Source organism: Megalobrama amblycephala, linkage group LG2 (assembly GCF_018812025.1).
Source record: "Megalobrama amblycephala isolate DHTTF-2021 linkage group LG2, ASM1881202v1, whole genome shotgun sequence".
In the NCBI taxonomy this organism is placed as follows: domain Eukaryota; kingdom Metazoa; phylum Chordata; class Actinopteri; order Cypriniformes; family Xenocyprididae; genus Megalobrama; species Megalobrama amblycephala.
Genome location: NC_063045.1, coordinates 59,436,372 through 59,460,226, shown reverse-complemented (window position 1 = coordinate 59,460,226; position 23,855 = coordinate 59,436,372). Strand labels below are relative to the sequence as shown.

At 35.9% G+C, this 23,855-nt stretch overlaps 1 protein-coding gene across 1 annotated transcript in view; it reads left to right on the top strand.

The window, feature by feature from the left end:
- pi4kaa (phosphatidylinositol 4-kinase, catalytic, alpha a) overlaps window positions 1-23,130 on the top strand; it is a 45,149-nt gene extending 22,019 nt beyond the window's left edge. The window contains 25 exon segments of the mRNA XM_048181282.1: window positions 27-183; window positions 650-777; window positions 941-1,099; window positions 2,946-3,097; window positions 3,357-3,464; window positions 3,641-3,768; window positions 5,830-5,988; window positions 9,776-9,855; window positions 9,952-10,151; window positions 11,361-11,451; window positions 11,529-11,696; window positions 12,042-12,095; window positions 12,210-12,330; window positions 13,631-13,760; window positions 16,979-17,049; window positions 17,169-17,241; window positions 17,372-17,442; window positions 17,539-17,648; window positions 18,712-18,816; window positions 18,906-19,031; window positions 19,745-19,865; window positions 20,617-20,776; window positions 21,492-21,581; window positions 21,672-21,755; window positions 21,907-23,130. Coding sequence (XP_048037239.1) covers window positions 27-183; window positions 650-777; window positions 941-1,099; window positions 2,946-3,097; window positions 3,357-3,464; window positions 3,641-3,768; window positions 5,830-5,988; window positions 9,776-9,855; window positions 9,952-10,151; window positions 11,361-11,451; window positions 11,529-11,696; window positions 12,042-12,095; window positions 12,210-12,330; window positions 13,631-13,760; window positions 16,979-17,049; window positions 17,169-17,241; window positions 17,372-17,442; window positions 17,539-17,648; window positions 18,712-18,816; window positions 18,906-19,031; window positions 19,745-19,865; window positions 20,617-20,776; window positions 21,492-21,581; window positions 21,672-21,755; window positions 21,907-21,958 — 2,898 coding nt within the window. The 3' untranslated portion in view covers window positions 21,959-23,130.
- The last annotated feature ends 725 nt before the right edge of the window (window positions 23,131-23,855 follow it).

The following is a 23,855-nucleotide window of genomic DNA, read 5'->3' as shown; positions in this document are numbered from 1 at the left end:
CTTAACTCCTCACATCTCGTATGCAGGTGGCAGGGATGATCCATTTCTCAGAGGCCACGAGGAGCACGTCGGATCTGAATAAGCTGATGATGCGTCAGATGAATGAAGCTTTGGACGGAGGCCAGCCAGAAGCCTTCACTGAAGCCATGTTCAAAATGGCTGCGCTGTTGATCAGCTCCAAAGGCATGTTACTCCATTATTTTCCCATATTTTCCATTGTTGCAGCTCCTCTGTCTGTCACTAACGCTCTGTTTAGTTTCTCTATGAAGCCCCTCCTTCTGAAAAGCACAATGTGCTCTGATTGGTCCGCTGGAGCAGTGTGTTGTGATTGGTCAAGCGCTTTGAGCATGTTTGGGAAATGTCCCACCCCTTACCATAGCCGCCAGTTTCAACACACTACTAACTAACTCAACCAGGCCCCGCCCCTTTATTCTGCGTATGAATTATTTAAATGAGGAATATTGTGACGGGTTTGTTCCCGGAAGAAAACTCAAGACTACAATGGAGGCGTTTCAGAGAGTGAAACAGTGACACTAATATAGAGAATAACTCCTGCTGGAAGGACCTTTTTCATGCTCAAACAACAACATTACAAAAATGTATAGGACCCCTTTAAGAAAGTAAATGGAGTATTGTTTTTATTGTGTAGAATGGGACCCTCAGCTACTGCATCAACTGTGCTGGTCTCCATTAAAGATGTTTACCGAGAATGGCATGGAAACGGCTATAGCCTGCTGGGAATGGCTCCTGGCTGGAAGGACAGGTGTTGAAGTCCCGGTAAGACACATATGTAAATGCATAAATATATGTAATGTATAATATATGATCTACGCAGTATGCTAGTATTCTGTGTGTGGTGTTGCAAAAATCTCTGCTCTTACATTAGATGAATACTGTTCCATATTACGTGCATATCTTTTCAACTTCATTTTGTGCTCAGTTCATGCGGGAGATGGCTGGCGCGTGGCAGATGACCGTCGAGCTGAAGATGGGGCTGTTCTCCGACGCCCAGGTGGAGGCGGATCCTCTGGCGGCCTCAGAGGAAAGTCAACCCATCCCCTGCCCGCCTGACGTCACGCCCCACTACATCTGGATTGAGGTTACTTCCTGTTACCTTGTTTATCCGTACAAGCTTACGGGCATTTCCATAGCTGTAGATTTACCCCGCCCAAAAGCTCCTTATGATACACACCAGAAATAGCTTGAAGGCTGCTTGAGAGGAAATCTCACTCTCCTCTATCGTGATGGGGTCGTTCTTGAAATAGAACTGCTGTATCAGTAAAATATTTACTTCATTTTGATACAAAACTGCTCTGTTTGAACAAACAGTTTGCTCTGTTTAAAGCAGAACTAAGTAACTTTTTTACCTTCATAAATGGTTCATAAAAAGTCCTTACAATGGTTAATTGACTTGTAGTGGTGTGTTTGAGGCGAGCACTAACCCCTTCTGGCACGTCTACGGCAGAATACAGCACTTGCAAGTTGAGTTGCACCGACCCGAAACAATCTCGCCTCATGTTCACGTTCACGCGAGAGTGAAAAATGCTTTACGGTAATTCAAAAACAATGTATATATTATGACTTTATAAGACAATTTCGAAAATTACCCACCTCCATCGAGATTTCTTGTGCTGTATTTGCAAAACTACTGCGCTGGTGAGCGTTGTAGTCGCTGTAGTCCAGAGCTGCGCTTGGAGTATTTACAACAGTGTGATTCACTGAAGGAACCTGTAGGGGGAGCTTCGCAAATCTTACTGAGTTCCGCTTTAATTTAGTGTGACAAATGTTTTAGTAACATTTACATTTACTCATTTAGCAGATGCTTTTATCCAAAGCGACTTAGAAATGAGGAATTTCAGCTAGCAATACGTTGTCCAGAATAGTACAAGTTAGAACAAGGATTGGGTTTTAAAGGTGCCCTAGAATTAAAAATTGAATTTATCTTGGCATAGTTGAATAACAAGAGTTCAGTACATGGAAATGACATACAGTGAGTCTCAAACTCCATTGTTTCCTCCTTCTTATATAAATCTCATTTGTTTAAAAGACCTCCGAAGAACAGGTGAATCTCAACATAACACCGACTGTTACGTAACAGTCGGGATCATTAATATGTACGCCCCAATATTTGCATATGCCAGCCCATGTTCAAGGCATTAGACAAGGGCAGCCAGTATTAACGTCTGGATCTGTGCACAGCTGAATCATCAGACTAGGTAAGCAAGCAAGGACAACAGCGAAAAATGGCAGATGGAGCAATAATAACTGACATGATCCTATGATAATCATGATATTTTTAGTGATATTTGTAAGATTCTCTTTCTAAATGTTTCGTTAGCATGTTGCTAATGTACTGTTAAATGTGGTTAAAGTTACCATCGTTTCTTACTGTATTCACGGAGACAAGACTGTCGTTATTTTCATTTTTTAAACACTTGCAGTCTGTATAATTGCATAAACACAACTTCATTCTTTATAAATCTCTCCAACAGTGTGTAATGTTAGCTTTAGCCACGGAGCACAGCCTCAAACTCATTCAGAATCAAATGTAAAGATCCAAATAAATACCATACTTACGCAATTAGACATGCTGCATGACGAACACTTTGTAAAGATCCATTTTGAGGGTTATATTAGCTGTGTGAACTTTGTTTATGCTGTTTAAGGCAAGCGCGAGCTTCGGGGGCGGGAAGCACGAGCATTTAAAGGGGCCACGCAGCCTGAATCGGTGCATATTTAATGATGCCCCAAAATAGGCAGTTAAAAAAATGAATAAAAAAAAATCTATGGGGTATTTTGAGCTGAAACTTCACAGACACATTCAGGGGACACCTTAGACTTATATTACATCTTTTAAAAAGACGTTCTACGGCACCTTTAAGAAAGTGAAAGCATAAATAGCACTTATTTCATCAAATTAATTGTCTTTTTTCCCATTTTTATAGTTTCTGGTCCAGCGTTTTGAGATCGCCAAATACAGCAGTGCGGATCAGGTGGAAATTTTCGGCAGTCTTTTGCAGAGGTCTCTCTCTCTCAATGTTGGTGGCCCAAAAAGCAGCCTGAACCGCCATGTGGCGGCCATTGGACCTCGCTTCAGGTTAGCAAGAAGACTAGACTGTAAAAAATTGTTTTAAAAAAGATTATTGGAGTACGTTTTGCAAGAAATTTCACATTTAATTTAATGTGTCACTTGCCATTTCTTTGTAATTATTTGTCAAATTTACTACCGATTTCTAGTAAATAGTAAGTAAATCCAACATCATTTTTTTTCAGTGTAGTCCATTACATTTACACTGTTATTTTGTAGCTGACATAAAGAAAAAAAAAAAGGTTTTACAGTATTTCTCTTCATGCAGGTTGTTGACACTCGGTCTTGCCCTCCTGCATTCTGACGTAGTGACCAACTCCACCATCCGTAATGTCCTGCGGGAAAAGATTTACTCCACCGCCTTTGATTATTTCAGGTACTGCAAAAAAAAACATTGATATAATAACATTTTTTTATTAAAAAAGTTTTTGATATAATAAATGCTTTTTGAGAAATACTTCCAGAACCAGAGCTGCTGAAAAAGTCTCTGGCTTGTTGTCCTTTAGTAAATGAATTGAATCTTGATTATATTTCTCTTTTTTTTTTCTTCAGCGTCTCATCGAAGTTCCCCACACAGGGAGACAAACGTCTGCGCGAGGACATCAGCATAATGATCCGCTTCTACGCCAACATCCTCTCCGATAAGAAGTACCTAGCTGCTAGCCAGCTCGTGCCACCTGGTGAGCTTGGCTCCAATCCCCCTCAAAGCTCCCTATCTGCTGGGATTTTCGGATCGCTTATCGTTTCCAGCACTTCTCCGATATCGATATTAAGTAAGCCTCTCTTGCTACAACTGTACAACTACAGTGCAGCAGGAGCATGTTTATATGGTTCAAATTTGCATGGCTGCAAATTTGAAACCAATACTAAAAATGCACGACAATCATCCGGGCGGCCAAATTTATCAATTTGTCGCTAAACGCAAATTGACAAATGTATCCGTCCAACCTCCCCCCCCCACCCCTGTAGCGCCACCACCCTTCTCTATCCATCGTAGAAAACATGATCTCATCAGAACATTAGCGCTTTCATGTAAAATGCATGATCATTTCAGTACCAGAGAACTAATTGAGACTTCATTCGTCCCTTAAAGCCTCTCCATCGTGTGATGTGCTACATCGCCAGACAGCACCACAAATCTGTTGCTTCGCTTTGTATTTACTCGTCGAATGTATCATTTGCAGGCTTCACTTCTTCGAATGCTGTGTGTTAATAATGCATTAAAGCAAATGGGAGTGGGAAAGGAGAAAAAAGTGCTGGAATGATGATAGACAAAATAGTAAAAGGATAAGAAAGTTGAAAATGGGTTAAAAAATGTAAATTAATTTACATATCACTTAATGGGTGAATTTCACAGAACCTGTCAAGAACATGTCCAGGTCATATTTCACCTCTAAATCAGAAGAAATATATATAAAATCTATTTTAGGGCCATTTTTGCAGTGACTTTTTTTTTTTTTGACAATTATACACATTTTCCTAAAACAAAACTGTCACTCTAAAATAGAAAAAAAAAAAACTTTATAAATATTATATTATATTATATTATATTATATTATATTATTATTTTATTTTATTTAGTGTACATATTTTTTTCCCTATCAAAACATAATAATATACAATAAAAAATATAATTATAATTAAAATTGTGTTTATAATTAAAAATGTTAGGTGTGATTTTCTAATTAGAAAATTAGAAAAGTATGCGATTAATAAATTACTTTTTTTTTTATTTGACATATATATATATATATATATATATATATATATAGGTAATATTTCACCTCTAAATCAGAAGAAATATATTTTAGGGCCATTTTTGCAGTGACTTTTTTTTTGACAATTATACACATTTTCCTAAAACAATACAAAACTGTCACTCTAAAGTAGAAAAAAAACCCCTTTATAAATATTATTTTATTTTATTTTATTTAGTGTACTTATTTTTTTCTCCATCAAAACATAACAATATACAATAAAAAATATAATTATAATTAAAATTGTAATGTTAGGTGTGATTAACCGTGATTAATTAGAAAAGTATGCGATTAATAAATTTCTTTTTTTTAATTTTATATATATATATATATATATATATATATATACACACTTTTTTTTTTTAATCAAATAAATAAATAAAAAAAAATATATATATGTATATATGTGTCTATATATATATATGTATGTGTGTCCAGGTCATATTTCACCTCTAAATCAGAAGACTTTTTCCCAAAACAAAACTATTTTATTTTGATTTTATTTTACTTTATTTATTTTGTGCCCTCATTATTTTTTTCCCCATCAAAAGATTTTTTACACAAAGAAATGGCGCTAGAAATAGTACTTTTTAAAATATGTGTAAAATCGTTTCCAGTTTGAGTCATTATCAATGACCAAATAAAATCTGAAATGACATTGACATATGTAAATGAAAATCTAATGAGATTAATCACTGAAAGAATAATTGGTATTACAAATAAACTCAAAAGTAAAACATTTGGATGCATTGAAGCTTAAATATCATAAAAATAATGTCACAATGTAATAAAAATATGAATGATAAATAAATTGACTTCATTTTCTTCAGGCTAAATATAATTGCTTTTTTATTTTGATTTTAGGGAGAATTATGACCCGTACAAGCTCTTCATGAGATTCACTCAAATAGTTTAGGTGTTCAGTACCAGAAAGGAGAATAAAATTCTGCAAAATCCTTTGCTTGACTACATTTCCTTTCACAGACAACCAGGATCCGTCCCTGAACAGTTTGTCGGTGATGAACGCCACTGACCCCAGGAACAACATGGACATGACTGTGGGTTCCCGGCAGCAGAGCACTCAGGGCTGGATTAACACCTACCCCCTGTCCAGCGGGATGTCCACCACCTCTAAGAAATCAGGTATCGCTCAAATGTGCAACAGGTCTTTAGGCCTGCTCGCTGATCCTGATTCGTTTTAATAGTTTAATCTGTTTAGCCAGTGTGCACCTGCTAATGCTATGATCTCCCTGATTGTTAAGAGTCAGCAGCACTACACTTAGCTGAGCAAGAAATGCTTTCTGAGCTGATGGAAACGAGCTAGTGTCACTAATTACTGTTTTGTTTTTTGAACAAAAAATTGGGGTTATTTAATATATAAAAAATGTAAATATATATATTTTATATTAGGGCTGTCAGAATTAACACGTTAATTTTGCAAAATTGTTTTGTTTTTCATTTTAACACATTACAAATATTTAACGCAATTGACACAGCATCCATTTTTTCCTGGCATCCTTTGGCTAGTGTTACATTATATGATCACACTATCATTCATTCAAGTGCTTTTAAACCATTCAAGTGTGATAAGACGCTCAAGTACATACATACTTAAATACGATGTCTGTGAAGCTGCTCTCTGTGAACAAACACCCAAAACACGCTTCAGACAGCGCTCCAGTACCACATTGAGTTCTCTTGAATGGACACAAACACAAAAAATTATATTAAAATGCCTGTTATTGGCGTGCACAGTCTTAAAAGAGTTAAAAAGTCTTAAATGACCATAAGAGTTATGAGAAAATCGAATGTGTTTTAGATCTGCATCATGTGCGTCAGGTCTTAAAGTGACAGCAGCCTAATAAACCTGCTGCTATCTGTCATTAATCAATCACTGCTCTTGACTGAATAACTTTTGTAGCTTTAATAAGGATTAATCTATAAATTTTGGCAGAGCAGGTAAAAATCACAACAATATACAATAAAAAAATAATAAAATTCTGATTTAAAACGGTAATGTTGGATGTGATTAATCATGATTAATTAAAGAAAAATGTGTGATTAATTAGTTATTTTTTTTAATTGATTGACAGCACTAATAAATATATATTAGATATAAATATATATTAGATAAATATGCATATATACAGTACAGTTCAAAAGTTTGGAACCACTAAGATTTTTAATGTTTTTAAAAGAAGTTTCGTCTGCTCACAAGGCTACATTTATTTAATTAAAAATACAGTAAAAAACAGTAATATTGTGAAATATTATTACAATTTAAAATAACTGTTTTCTATTTAAATATATTTGACAAAGTAATTTATTCCTGTGATGGCAAAGCTGAATTTTCAGCATTGTTACTCCAGTCTTCAGTGTCACATGATCCTTCAGAAATCATTCTAATATGCTGATTTGCTGCTCAATAAACATTTATGATTATTTTCAATGTTGAAAACAGTTGTGTACTTTTTTTTCAGGATTCCTTGATGAATAGAAAGTTCAAAAGAACAGCATTTATCTGAAATACAAAGCTTCTGTAGCATTATACACTACCGTTCAAAAGTTTGGGGTCAGTAAGAATTTTTATTTTTATTTTTTTGAAAAGAAATTAAAGAAATGAATACTTTTATTCAGCAAGGATGCATTAAATCAATCAAAAGTGGCAGTAAAGACATTTATAATGTTACAAAAGATTAGATTTCAAATAAACACTGTTCTTTTGAACTTTCTATTCATCAAATAATCCTGAAAAAAAATTTTACACAAATATTTTGTACAATTGTACACAATAAATGTTTATTGAGCAGCAAATCAGCATATTAGAATGATTTCTGAAGGATCATGTGACACTGAAGACTGGAGTAATGATGCTGAAAATTCAGCTTTTCCATCACAGGAATAAATTACTTTGTGAAATATATTCAAATAGAAAACAGTTATTTTAAATTGTAATAATATTTCACAATATTACTGACAAAATGTATTTACAGTGGGTACGGAAAGTATTCAGACCCCCTTAAATGTTTCACTCTTTGTTATATTGCAGCCATTTGCTAAAATCATTTAAGGTCATTTTTTTTTCTCATTAATGTACACACAGCACCCCATTTTGACAGAAAAACACAGAATTGTTGACATTTTTGCAGATTTATTAAAAAAGAAAAACTGAAAGATCACATGCTCCTAAGTATTCAGACCCTTTGCTCAGTATTTAGTAGAAGTTCCCTTTTGATCTAATACAGCCATGAGTCTTTTTGGGAAAGATGCAACAAGTTTTTCACACCTGGATTTGGGGATCCTCTGCCATTCCTCCTTGCAGATCCTCTCCAGTTCTGTCAGGTTGGATGGTAAACGTTGGTGGACAGCCATTTTTAGGTCTCTCCAGAGATGCTCAATTGGGTTTAAGTCACGGCTCTGGCTGGGCCATTCAAAAACAGTCACGGAGTTGTTGTGAAGCCACTCCTTCGTTATTTTAGCTGTATGCTTATGGTCATTGTCTTGTTGGAAGGTAAACCTTCAGCCCAGTCTGAGGTCCTGAGCACTCTGGAGAAGGTTTTCGTCCAGGATATCCCTGTATTTGGCCGCATTCATCTTTCCCTCGATTGCAACCAGTCGTCCTGTCCCTGCAGCTGAAAAACACCCCCACAGCATGATGCTGCCACCACCATGCTTCACTGTTGGGACTGTATTGGACAGGTGATGAGCAGTGCCTGGTTTTCTCCACACATACCGCTTAGAATTAAGGCCAAAAAGTTCTATCTTGGTCTCATCAGACCAGAGAATCTTATTTCTCACCATCTTGGCAAACTCCATGCGGGATTTCATGTGTCTTGCACTGAGGAGAGGCTTCCGTTGGGCCACTCTGCCATAAAGCCCCGAATGGTGGATGGCTGCAGTGATGGTTGACTTTCTAAAACTTTCTCCCATCTCCCGACTGCATCTCTGGAGCTCAGCCACAGTGATCTTTGGGTTCTTCTTTACCTCTCTCACCAAGGTTCTTCTCCCCCGATAGCTCAGTTTGGCCAGACGGCCAGCTCTAGGAAGGGTTCTGGTCGTCCCAAACGATTATGGAGGCCACTGTGCTCTTAGGAACCTTAAGTGCAGCAGAAATTTTTTTGTAACTTGGCCAGATCTGTGCCTTGCCACAATTCTGTCTCTGAGCTCTTCAGGCAGTTCCTTTGACCTCATGATTCTCATTTGCTCTGACATGCACTGTGAGCTGTAAGGTCTTATATAGACAGGTGTGTGGCTTTCCTAATCAAGTCCAATCAGAATAATCAAACACAGCTGGACTCAAATAAAGGTGTAGAACCATCTCAAGGATGATCAGAAGAGATGGACAGCACCTGAGTTAAATATATGAGTGCCATAGCAAAGGGTCTGAATACTTAGGACCATGTGATATTTCAGTTTTTCTTTTTTAATAAATCTGCAAAAATGTCAACAATTCTGTGTTTTTCTGTCAATATGGGGTGCTGTGTGTACATTAATGAGAAAAAAAAATGAACTTAAATGCTTTTAGCAAATGGCTGCAATATAACAAAGAGTGAAAAATTTAAGGGGGTCTGAATACTTTCTGTACCCACTGTAAGTATATATATATATATATATATATATATATATATATATGTAATATAACAACAAAAATACAACAAAATGACTAAAACTTTAAATAAATTTAAACTGACAATGCAAAATATAAAAATAAAAGCTACAAAGAATTAATAAAAATTACAATAGGATCTCAATGGTACTAAAATAACACTAGTAACACCAGCTCTGAATGCTAAGCAGCTAGAGTAGTTAAAGAATTACAGAAGCACCTCTATAAGTGGCTCACAGTTATATGGCCGCGGTCCAGCTAGACTAATGTTAAGTCCTCATGCAGCTCTGCTACTATGTCTTCTGTTGTTTCCTTTCAATATAGGCATGTCCAAAAAGAGCAACAGAGGCACCCAGCTACACAAGTACTACATGAAACGCAGGACGTTACTGTTGGCCTTACTGGTAAGGGGCGCCTTTTCCCCCAGCCTGATTTCATCCTCAGTTCCTGATAAACAAATGAACTCCTGTGTCTTGAGCGTCTTTGCGCTGTCTTTACAGGCCAGTGAGATCGAGCGACTGACCACATGGTACAACCCGCTATCAACACAGGAGCTGGCCATCGCCACCGAGCAGTCGGTAGAAACCAGCATCTCCAACTGGAGATCCAAATACATCAACCTGAGTGAGAAACAGTGGAAGGACAATGTCAATTTGGCCTGGAGTATCGCTCCGTACCTAGCTATGCAGCTTCCAGCTAGGTACGCCAACAACAAGAATATTAGCTCTGTTCCAAACTCTAGTGAGCTGTCTATCTAGACTGCATTTTAGGGCATATTGATGTGAAGGAAAACATTTGCTACCTTCTCTTTTATCTCATTTTGACCAATTTTTAAGGCAACTTTATCAATGTTTTAGGCATTTATCCTTTGTGCAGAATACAATCCTAGAATGCACTGGCTTGAATTTAAAAAATATATATTTTAAATGGCACAATGAATAAAACCTATTTTATGCACATTTTTTGATTATTCCAAAACATCCCAAAGCAAAAAAGATTATATTATATTACATTACATTACATTTAGTGCTGTCAAATGATTAATCATGATTAATCGCATCCAAAATAAAAGTTTGTGTTTACATAATATATGTTTACATACATGTATTTATTTAAGAAATATTTACATGTATACATATTTATTTATATATTTATATATAATTTATATAATATATTTTGTTAAATATATACATGCATGTGTGTGTATTTATATATATATAGATAATAAATATACACAGTACACAAACAAAACTTAAACTTTTATTTTGGATGCGATTAATCGTTTGACAGCACATATATTATATTATATTATATTATATTATATTATATTATATTAATGTTTAAAATCTTTTACATTCTAATGAGACAGTCATATCAAAAGAATTACAAATAAACTCAAATGTAAAACCTCTGGTGCATTACAGTAATGAGAATTTGGGCAAATGTGCTTAAATGTCATGAAAATAATGTTGCAGTGCAATAAAAATATTAATGATGAATAATTGGAGTCTTTTGACATGTTTTAAAAATATTTGGCTTTTTACCTTTTAAGCTATCAATCTAATTTTTACCAATTTTAGTCCAATTTTAACAGTTTTTCAGGAATGTAGCATTTGTGGAGAATTCAATTATAGAATGCACTGTGTCAGTGTGAAAAATTCATTTTAAATGAACGAATATTGATATACACTTCACAGTATGTACATAATTCATTCAATACTGAAAATTAAAATAGCTCAGCCTAATTAAAAATGGACTATATTATTTGTGTTTACTAATGCATTTTTGTATTGCATGATTTGATTAGCAAAATTAGGGTTTTTTTTTCAGTCCAGGATTCTGCCTAGAAGGTTTTGTTACAGAGCTCATGTTTTGATGTCAACATATGAGCTTTTTTTTTTCTTTGTAGGTTCAAAAACGCAGATGCCATTGTAGCTGAAGTGACCCGTCTGGTTCGACTGGATCCTGGTGCTGTTAGTGATGTGCCGGAGGCAGTGAAGGTTAGAGCCACAACAGAACATGAACTGCCACTACATGCTAAAGATCAATCTCAATGTTGGATGTGTTTTTCCCATAGTTCCTGGTGACGTGGCACACCATTGATGCTGATTCTCCAGAGCTGAGCCACATCTTGTGCTGGGCTCCTGCGGATCCTCCCACCGGCCTCTCGTACTTCTCCAGCATGTACCCTCCCCATCCACTCACCGCTCAGTATGGAGTCAAAGTCCTTCGCTCCTTCCCTCCCGTAGGTACCAGCAGGGCGGCGCTAGAACATCGGTTCTCAGCCTCTCTGACTCCAAGACCTCCCACTGTCAAATATAATATTGAAGATATTTCTGGTCTTCCGCTGTAATGACAAAGCTTGTTTTTTATTTACGCAAACTAAGAGTGACAATTTAATGTGTGTGATCATTGAAAAAATGAGACACTCTTGTCTTTCCAAGCCCATATGACTGAATGTTTTAAAGGGTGTTCATGCTTTAAACAGCACAAAAGTGTCATAATTGTGGTCCTTATGTCACTTTATTCTTTGTGTGCAGAAACAGAATATAATTTTGAAATGTTTTTTGATCTTGCGTTTTTCTTACAGGATGCCATTTTGTTTTACATTCCTCAAATCGTTCAAGCGCTGCGGTATGACAAGGTGAGGAAGAGTGAACTGTGACCTTTCCTGAGCTACCTCTGCCTTTTGTTCGCAAAGAAGTCATTTCATTCACCCCTGGGCTGTTATTAACATGTTTCCTGCCATTTTTGACAGATGGGCTACGTGCGTGAGTACATCCTGTGGGCCGCACAGAAGTCCCAGCTCCTCGCTCATCAGTTCATATGGAACATGAAGACCAACATCTATCTGGACGAGGAAGGCCATCAGAAAGACCGTACGTAACCTGCTGCAGAGTTCAGTCTGAATGCGTCCAGTTAGTTGCCATTATTAGCCAGATTAATCCAAATTTACATACACTACCATTCAAAAATTTGGGGTCAGTACAATTTTTTTTTTAAATTTTATTAGAAATTATAATTTTATTCATCAAGAATGCATTCAACTGATCAAATGTAACAGTAAAGACATTTAGAATGTTACAAAAAAATTGAATTTCAAATAAATGCTATAACTTTCTATTCATCAAATTCATTGTGCAGCAAATCAGCATATTAAAATGATTTTTGAAGGATCATGTGACACTAAAGACTGGAGTAATGATGTTGAAAATTCAGCTTTGATCAGGAATAAATTACATTTTACAATATATCCGTGTAGAACACAGTTATTTTAAATTCTTATAATATTTCACAATATTACTGTTTACTGTTTTTAGCCTTGGTGAGCAGACTTCTTTCAAAAACAAAAAACGTGCTGACCCCAAACTTTTGAACGTTAGTAAACAAGAGTTTGGCATTATTATGTGCTACGGGAACATGAACTTGCTCTTATCCGACCAGTCTTTAGAAATCACGCTGAACAGGAAAAGCATCTGACCATGGCCCATGCATGCATTAGCCAATCAGAAACTGGGAGTTGGCTCTCTCCCTGTCAATCATTTTTCACAGTCACATGGCAGCTCATACAGCAGTATAAATATAACCAGGAAGACAAAATACATATCAATGTTAAATATTTATAGCAGCCCATTAGGTTTAGAATGACATAAGATGTTAGGTTTAAGATGTTTCCCACCTTTCCAAATGAACTCTGGTGTGGTTCGACTGAACGCAACATGGACCAAAGTCATTTAAATGAACCAAAAACAGGACGTGATGTCACACGATGTGAGCCTAAAAAGGACAGAATGCTCAAGCATACCTGGTTCTTCTTGTCCTAGGAGCTACGCTGTCCATTACGGTGTCAGAACCGTGTCTCCTCGTAGCAAATCTTTGTTTGTGTGCTGCAGAGGAATTCATGGCACTGTTTTGACTTCTTCACACATTATTTAAGCTCTTCATGAGTTCTCAGCTGGTAAAAATACCATCATATGTACACACATACAGCGAGGGCATTTAGCCAAGCACACAGCATTGCTTTGGATCTTTAGGTTTGGTGTTAAAAATGACAGTGTGAATGCTAAGTGAACCAGAGCTAAATGAAAAAGAGCCAAAAGAACCTGAAAGTGTGAACACATGCTAAGAGATACAAGTTAATGTGTATTTATTGAGTGCTGGGTTTGTGTTGTGGTACAGCGGACATCGGTGAGCTTCTGGAGCAGATGGTGGAAGAGATCACACACTCTCTGTCGGGCCCCGCTAAAGACTTCTACCAGCGCGAGTTTGACTTCTTCAACAAGATCACCAACGTCTCCGCCATTATCAAGTACGTCCACCACATATGAACTGTCACACTACTGCCTACAAAGGCAGTTACCTTCCTAGACGGCATCTTAACTGGAATGGAACCTCATTAGGGGGCAATTAGAAACATATAATGGCAGGGCTCTCAAGTTTTGAACTGAGTTCAGAGTGAGATTTCGGCGGCGGCGGCGACGGGGGTTTGGGTGGGGACGGGGGAGCTGATATGAAAAATGACACAAATTCGCACAAATAAAAAAATATTTATTTAATTTAGCATTTTAGTGTGTATGTGAGTGAGTGAGTGTGAGAGATAGATAATGGTAATATAATCATACACATTATATTGTTGTTTTTCCTCAACATTGTAATGTGAAACAATATAAACATGGTAACCATATTCCGACACTAGTGTACCTTATATGTACGTTACGTTCTGCACGATAACTGGCGCGCTCTGCTTTACTAGTGTTTTTTCCCGCTCGCTGCTTGAGCCTATAATGCTTTTGTTCTTTAGGCCTATATTTTTTGTTTACACATATTGTTTAATGTTTTAAACTGGATGAAAACCTTAAGATAAAACACAAACTTGTTGTGTATATTACCTAATCATAAGTTTGTTCAGAAATGGTGACGACAACTTGAATAAAAAATAAATAAAAAACGTCTCTCATTTTCTCAAAATAATCGTAATTTAAAGCTGCTGTCCGCGATTTTTGGCCCTCTAGCGGTTAATAAACAGAACTGCACGCGTCTTGCGGCGGAACATTCTAGCCGGAGCTACTTTTCTCCATGTATGTCTCATAGTATGTCTATGGCGAGTCACGAAGTTACATACTCTGCGGCGAGTCCTACCAGTCCGGTCTGAAATAGTCCGAATATAAACACTTATTATAAGTGTACCATAATGATTCAGGATAAGACAAAAACACGGTTTGGAAAATGGATTCATGTTGTATATTCTCATTATATAATTTTTGTACATTTTTAACACAAAAAAAGTTGCGGACTGCAGCTTTAAATACACGAATATTCGTTTTTTTACTAGCCCAAATATTCGAATATTTTGGAAAAATGCCCATCACTACTAGGCAGGCAAGTTCACGTAAAAGTACTCTGGACAAACTGTTAACTAACCTACCAGCTGCCTGGACACAAATATTCCCCAGCAATTTGATGAGATGACTTACTGTACTCATAGGATATGGTCCCACATCGATCACGATCAGTCTGTAGCCAGATGTGAATCAATGTGACTGACAGATGTCCTCTTCTGTAGCTAACTACTTCAGCGAGCATCTGAATCAGTGCGCGAGCCCGTGAATCACAGAATGTGTCGTTGGAATCAGAACATAAATATTTTTGTGGCGGGAATATCTAAATCTTACCCGGATACAGTAATTCTATTTTCTGATTGGCTGTTCGCTTGATTCCTCTAATAGCGGCGCAACTTGTTGTGCGTTATCCTGGAGATTTCTCTGCGTGAGAAATACAAGGTGTGGCGTGTGAGCGTGTGAACGGGTTGAAATGCGTGTGTCTCACGCCCAGTGCGTGAGACTTGAGAGCCCTGATAATGGGTATATTCCTTTCAACTCAAAAATAAAGATTATAAAAATATAGCTCCAAGCAGCCATTAAGGGGCCAAGCACAAAGCAGCAAGCAAAAGTAAAATCATCAGTAAAATAACATACTTTATTGTAGTTGGTGGAAATGTAATATTTTGTTCAGTTATAGCGCCACCAACAGGCGCAATCCCACCACTTTTTTTATGTGCCCATAAATGTCAAATTTGGTGAAAATATTTAATTTCGTTTAGGAGTTATAGATATGTTGAAGTATGAGTATACATAAAAAATAACCCATGCACGACTTTGCATTTTTTTGTCACTTACTATCAAAATTTTGGCTTTAACGTATAGCCAACGATCTATGTTTCTGAATCTTCTATGGTTTCGTCTCGATCGAAACAGCATGTTAGGTATCGTTGGACTCAGGAATCAAAGGAGATGACTCTCATGAAAATAAGTCAACCACATAAAAAGTTGTGAGCCTATGAATATTTGATTTCACCACTAGGCGGTGCTGTCTCAAAACTCCTTTAGGACATCGTGCTGATGACCCATACTGAGTTTTGTAATGATATGTTAATGCTTTAAAAAAAAAAAACAGCATTTTGCTACAAAATGCAAAATGGCCTATATGGTAAAATTGGATATCATTCCACTTTCAGCCCTACGTGCTTGAACCCCTAATTAAGCTATTAAGATATTTTGCATTGTTTAATTAAACCTTTCCCCCACCAAAAGTTGATCACTTAGAAGTCTGATTCTTATTTTTGTATGGTGAAAAAAAAAAAGTGCAAGTGTATAATATTTTTTATAATGGCTCCGCAGTTTTGTCGTCTGCCGCTTTAAATGCTCAAGCTCTTTGAAGCAGGACAAATTCTGATTGGCTGTCAATGTTTTTATCGTTCATCAGCCGAAAAAAAATCATTCTGAAAGTAATTTCAACGCTATGAATCCTCTGTGTCGGTATTGTTATAGTTGTGGTGTAAACTCTTTTATATTTAGAACAATTTTTACAACTATATCTTTATCATTATCATCCTTTGTGTCAGCATTAATTTAAAATAGGCTTCACTTTCTTTATGCAAAATATACCTATAATAATAATAATGCACTGTACATTAATAGAACAGAGATCAAAGCATGTTAAAATAAAAAATAAAAGAAACAAGAAACTGTTGTTGCTTAATTTAAGGACCATTCAACAAACACATTTTCCCCTAAAAAAAATCTCATTACTGTATTGCAAAAAAAAAACAAAAACATCTAACTCTCATTACTGTAATAATGGGAATATATATATATATATATATATATATATATATATATATATATATATATATATATATATATATATATATATATATATAATAAATGTGAAAAATAAATAAATAAATATAAAATTTACAATTTATAAAATATTAAATAAAAATCAATATTTTATATATATGAACTACCATTCAAAAGTTTGGGGTATTTTTTATTTTTTTTAATGGTACAGAAAATAATTTCAAAAGGCAAGGTAGCTCAGGGAAGGTCACAGTGGAGCATTTATCATCCTTTGTGTGGGCCTTAATTTAAAATAAGCTTCACTTTCTTTATGCAAAATATACCTATAATAATAATGCACTGTACATGAATAGAAAAGAGATCAAAGCATGTTGTTCTTGTTTTCCAGGCCTGTTCCAAAAGGAGATGAGAGGAAGAGAGCGTGTCTGAAGGCGCTATCAGAAATCAAAGTTCAGCCAGGTCATTTTAAGATATATCTGAATAGTTACTTGTGATAAGAATAGTTGCTCTTACTTGGGTATTTGTGTCATTTTTTTTTTTAAATGATCTGTTCATGACTTTTCTAACACTGTAATCAGGATGCTATTTGCCAAGCAATCCAGAAGCTATCGTCCTCGATATCGACTACAAGTCAGGAACACCTATGCAGAGGTATCGCAAATCACCACAGCTCACCGTGAACTCTTGTTCTTTTGCTCACATGCTATCTGCAGTACTGACAACATGCGTTTACATTGCACATGTGATTTATGAGGTCATTAGCATTACCTTGTTTTTACAGTGCTGCCAAAGCCCCTTATCTGGCAAAATTCAAAGTTAAGAGGTGTGGAGTTAGCGAGCTTGAAAAAGAGGGTGAGTCGCACACGACCTTTCGTATGCCATGAACTCGCAGAAATATATATGCAGTTTCTGTGTTATCCACCTAAGCGGCCCATTGTCTGTCTGCAGGTCTGCGCTGCCCATCAGACTCTCCAGATGAAGGTGATGAGAGTTCAGAGATGGCACAAAAGGTCTGCTGGCAGGCGGCCATCTTTAAAGTGGGCGATGATTGCAGACAGGTCAGTATCATGGGAAATATCAGTTCTTTTTTGGACACATTTAAATGTAAATGGGTGAATCTCACAAAGCCTCTCAAGTCTGTATCATATTTTACTTCAAAATAAAAAATAAAAGAAATAAGAAATTGTTGGACCATTCAACAGGACCATTCAACAAACACATTTTCCCCTAAAAAAATCTCATTACTGTATTGCAAAAAAAAAAACATCTAACTCTCATTACTGTAATAATGGGAATATATATATATATATATATATATATATATATATATATATATATATATATATATATATATATATATAATATATATATATAACTGTGAAAAATAAATAAATATAAAATTTATAATTTATAAAATATTAAATAAAAATCAATATTTTATATATATGAACTACAATTCAAAAGTTTAGGTTTAGGTTTTTTTTTTTTTATGCAATTAATACTTTTATTCAGCAAGGATCCATTAAAAGTGATCGTAAAGACATTTTTTAATATTACAAAAGATTTATATTTCAAATAAATACTGATCTTTGACCTTTCTAGTCATCAAAGAAATCTGAAAAAATGCATCACAGTTTTCACAAAAATATGAGGCAGTACAACTGTTTTCAACATTGATAATAATCAGAAATGTTTCTTGAGCAGCAAATCAGCATATTAGAATGATTTCTGAAGGGTCATGTGACACTGAAGACTGGAGTAATGATGCTGAAAATTCAGCTTTGATCACAGGAATAAATTACATTATACGATATATTCACATAGAAAACAGTTATTTTAAATTCTTATAATATTTTACAATATTACTCTTTTTATAACTATTTTTGGTTAAATAATTGCAGCCTTGGTGAGCAGAAGAGACATTAAAAAAAGCTTACTGACCCCAAACTTTCGAATGATAGTGTGTATTTTTATATATTACAAATTTAAAAGTAAAACATTTGGACACATTGCACAAAATGCATTTTGGGGTGAAATGTGACCTGTGTGGGTTTTCATGAAATTCAATCATATAATTATTCTCCAATAAATTGACTGATTCATTTGTTTCTCTCAAATCAGGACATGCTCGCTCTTCAGATCATTGGTCTCTTCAAGAACATTTTTCAGCTCGTGGGTTTGGACCTGTTTGTGTTCCCATACAGAGTTGTGGCCACCGCTCCTGGAGTGAGTGACCTTTGAGCTTCCTTTGAGACTTCATGTTGATAACCTGCTGAAGTTCTGCTAACCTGGACTTCCTGTTTGATTCTTTTCAGTGTGGCGTGATCGAATGTATTCCCGACTGTAAGTCCCGTGACCAGCTCGGCCGGCAGACTGACTTTGGCATGTACGACTACTTCAGAAACCAGTATGGAGACGAGTCCACGCTGGCCTTCCAGAAGGTGACAAACATTTCATTTTGTATGTTTAACATCCCTGCAGAGATATATACCCCCATGTCAGCCAAGATGTTCATGACTTTCTTTCTTCAGTCGAAAAGAAATGAAGGTATTTGAGGAAAACATTCCAGGATTTTTCTCCATATAGTGGACTTCACTGGGGTTCAACGGGTTGAAGGTCCAAATGTCAGTTTCAGTGCAGCTTCAAAGAGCTCTACATGATCCCAGACGAGGAATAAGAGTCTTATCTAGAGAAACCATTTTACCGCTCATTTTATAAAAAAATTAAAATTATATACTTGTTAACCACAAATACTCATCTTGCACTGCTCTGTGATGCGCTACGCATTACGTAATCATGTTGGAAAGGTCACACGTGACGTAGGTGGAAGTACCGCAGTAGGGCGAAGAACTCTCTCATCTCATTTTCTCCTCCAACGTGATTACGTAATGCGTGGCGCATCACATCGCAGTGCAATTTAAACCAGGATTGAAACAAAGAAATTAAACAAATGCAATGAATTTTTGTGTGTGTACACAGATCATGAACAACATGAACATCTGATGTGTATGAAAAACCCACACTTGAGAGAATAGAAAATGATAAACATACTTTGCTTCCTGTTTTGCATGAACTAATGTGTTTATTGAATTGCTTATGCAGTTCTGATCGTTTATTTTTAATGCACCTTTTGTTGCTTCTCTCTTTTTCAAAGGCTCGATATAACTTCATCCGCAGTATGGCCGCGTACAGCCTGCTCCTCTTCCTGTTACAAATCAAAGACAGACACAACGGCAACATCATGCTGGACAGCAAAGGCCATCTTATTCACATCGGTCAGTCTAGCTAGCTTAACTCAAAAAGGCTACATTATTTTGTAGAATTTTATTTTCTCCCCAAATTCCACTTCTAATGTTAGTCATGGCTTCTTGTACCATCATTTTAGACTATTTGACAAGGCTGCATTATTTGATCAAAAATACAGTAAAAACAGTAAATATTTTAACAATTTAAAATAGCTGTTTTCTAATTCATTCCTGTGATCAAAGCTGAATTTTCAGCATCATTACTCCAGTCTTCAGTGTCACATGATCCTTCAGAAATCATTCTAATATGATGATTTTTAAATATTCCATATAATATAAAACATTAATTAAATTATTAATTTTTTTATTTAATTTAACCTGTTGGTGCTCTCTATTTATTTTATTTATTTTTTATTTCAATGAAATGAATGTACTATATTTTAATTAGAAAGTGTTTTTTATTATTTTGCATTTTTAGGGGATTTTATGGTACTTAATTATATTTATGCTGTAGTTATAATCCATTTATTCACTTTTTGAGTATAGACCTGAAAATGAAATTTCCAACTTAAATCATCAATGCTTTGGAGCACAGACTGAAGTTTGAGCTCTTTTCAAAGACGACACTTGGCAAATTATTGCTGCAGTGAAACATTAAAAAAAAAAAAAGTTAACTTACTTAATTTTACGTTTATTGTTATGAAAAATGCACAAAAATACTATTTCAGTTTAAAAAAAATTCTATTTCATATAGTTTTATATATATATTTATGTCTTCTAGACTTTGGCTTCATGTTTGAGAGTTCTCCGGGTGGGAATCTGGGCTGGGAGCCCGACATCAAGCTGACCGACGAGATGGTGATGATCATGGGTGGCAAGATGGAGGCCACGCCCTTTAAATGGTTCATGGAGATGTGTGTGCGCGGATACCTGGCCGTAAGGTGAGACGGGCCACTGTTCAATATTTCAGCATCCTCAGAGGTGATAGATTAGGTCAGACGTGTTGACACTTGAGCGTGTCTGGGAAGGATTTTGGCTGCAAACCACCTGAATATTTTAAAGGGGTCCTATTATGCTTTTTTCATGTTAGTGTGTAATGTTGCTATCTGAGCATGAAAAAGGTCTGCAAAGTCCCTCCAGCAGGAGTTATTCTCTATATCAGTGTCACGGTTTCTCAACTCCCTGAAACGCCTCCATTGTAGTCTTGAGTTTCTTCCAGGAACGAACACGTCACAATATTCCTCATTTAAATAATTCATACGCAGAATAAAGGGGCGGGGCCTGGTTGAGTGTTGAAACTGGCAGTTATGGTAAGGGGCGGTACATTTCCCAAACATGCTCGAAGCGCTTGACCAATCACAACACACTGCTCCAGCCAGCCAATCAGAGCAGCTTGTGCTTTTCAGAAGGAGGGGCTTCATAGAGACAGGAACTGAACAGAGCGTTACTGAAAGACTGGGAAGAGAGGAGCTGCAACAATGGAGAATATGGGAAAAAATAATGTGTTTTCGGTCGTAATTGAAGAATTTTACATGGTTAACACTGTTATTAACACTGTTTATCACTGTGAAGCTGCTTTGAAACAGTCTAGGTTGTATAAAGCACTATAGAAATAAATGTTGACTTGACCGTGTTTGTTTTAATGGTTCATCTCAGGCCGTATATGGATGCTGTCGTGTCATTGGTGACGTTGATGCTGGACACAGGGCTGCCGTGCTTCAGAGGACAGACTATCAAACTCCTGAAGTACGTTACTGAATATGAAATCATAATTTAATGCTATAATCTGTCATTTATTCCTCTGAAACACTGATCGTTGTTCGTTGTGTTCGGCAGGCAAAGGTTCAACCCCAATATGAGCGAGAAGGAAGCTGCGGCCTTCATGATTAAAGTCATCGAGCGCTGCTTCCTCAGTAGCAGGTAACACACATCACTTTTGTCACATGATATTCAAAGAAAGAGCTTTATTGTTATCGAAGCTTTCATTTTTAGCTCATGTTAACATATGATACCTTATTGTAAAGTGTTACCATAAACGTTTATGATTAAATTCTTTGTTTCTTCGATACAGGAGCAAAACCTACGACATGCTCCAATACTACCAGAACCAGATCCCATACTGAGACCGGACCCGCACATCCGCCTTCGATCCGACTTCTCTTCACCGGCCTCAGATTGAGATCAGTAGTCACTATCAGTCTATTAAAATCCTTTATGACGAGCACTTTACAGATTTGAATAATTCACCCACTCTGATTGGCCCAGATCGCAGCGTCCAGGTGTGTCCCTTCCTGTCCGGCTGCCTCAGGGCCTCTCTAGTGAACCGCTGTACTCCTAAAGCTGCATGTATGTCCTCTTATCTCCCTTTAAGGCATCTGCCATGACGGTTTGTGCGCGAGTTCTGACATTCCATGCGTAGAAATACATCCTTTAACTCTACTTGAATCTTTACTGGGTTCAGTTGCATCACCCAGGAAGCCATTTTCTAAGACTATGGCACAGATTGCACTGTAGATTGTGTGCCGTCAGCAAATGACCCGTGTTATGCAATACATCAGTGTTTTTCCGTTGTGTTTTGTCTGTACGTCGTGTTCGGCACTGCACTGCAAAAAATGAGTTTCTTCCTCAGTGTTTTGCAGTGCAAATATCGAAACATTCTTCAATCAAGATACATTTACTGGAGAAGCAAAATGACTTAAGATACAAGTCTTGTTTTATGAAAAAAAGTCTCTGCCAGTGAGGTCAGAAAAATAAACTTTTAAATTATTTTTTGCTGACCCCATTGTAAGATATTTTTCTTGTTTTAAGAAAAAACTTAATTTCAATACATTTTTCATAAAACTAGACTTAATATCAAGTAAATTGATTTAAGAATGTTTACATATTTGTATTGGAAAATAAGAAAAAAATACTGAGGAAGAACATCCTTTTTTGCAGTGATGAATGGGTGAATCTCACGAAACCTTTCAGGAAGTGGTCTGAAAATTATAGAAATTAGTTTTGCAAGAAAATTGTCTATTTTTGGGACTATTAAGGTTTTTTTTTCATTGTGACATTGTGCATATACATTTTTAACCACAATTTCTTATTAATATAATGTAAAATGCCGCCAATTAATATTTATATGTCATGATGAAGGTATTTGTTCTACTGCCTTTAATTTGTGTGGATTTAAATAAAGAAAAATTAGGTTTTTTTACTATAATACAAAAAAACTTTATTTTACTGAGAATCAGGGTTGTATGGAAGCTTGTTTCCGCCACTGAATAAAAAGTAGCAATCACCTTTTTTTGCAATTCTGACTTTATATCACACAGTTTTGACTTTTTCTCATAATTGCGAGTTTTTAATCACACAATTCTGACTTTATAACTCACAATTCTGACTTTATAACTCGCAATTCTGACTTTTTTCTCAGAATTTAGTTTATATCTCGCAATTCTGACTTTATAACATTCAATTGCAAGTTATAAAGTCAGAATTGCATGAAATAAAGTCAGAATTGCAAAGTTATAAAGTTGCAATTCTGACTTTTTCTTGCAATTCTGACTTTATAACACAATTCTGACTTTATATCGCTGATATAATCTCGCAATTGCGAGAAAAGAATTCAGAATTGTGAGAGAAAAAGTCGCAATTACCTTTTTTTATTTTTTATTTCACGGTGGAAACAAGCTTCCATAGAATTGAGAGAATGAGAATTACAAAAAAAACTAGTACACCGTCTGAATGCATTACAGTAATGATAAGAAAAATGCAATTAAATACAAATAATAAATAAATAAATGCAAAATATCCTAATGCTCCTGAAAATAGGCTTTATTTTCTTAGATTTGTGTTTTCATGAGATTCACTCAGATGTTGTTTGTGTGTTAACTCCTAACAGGGATCTTCAATCCAAAAAGAAAATGTAGTTTACTGACTTTATAGAATATCTGGTGATCATTATGTGTGTCATTTGGCATGTATTTTTCCTAAAAACATTGAAGATGTAATTTCATAGTGGTTAAAATGGGGAGC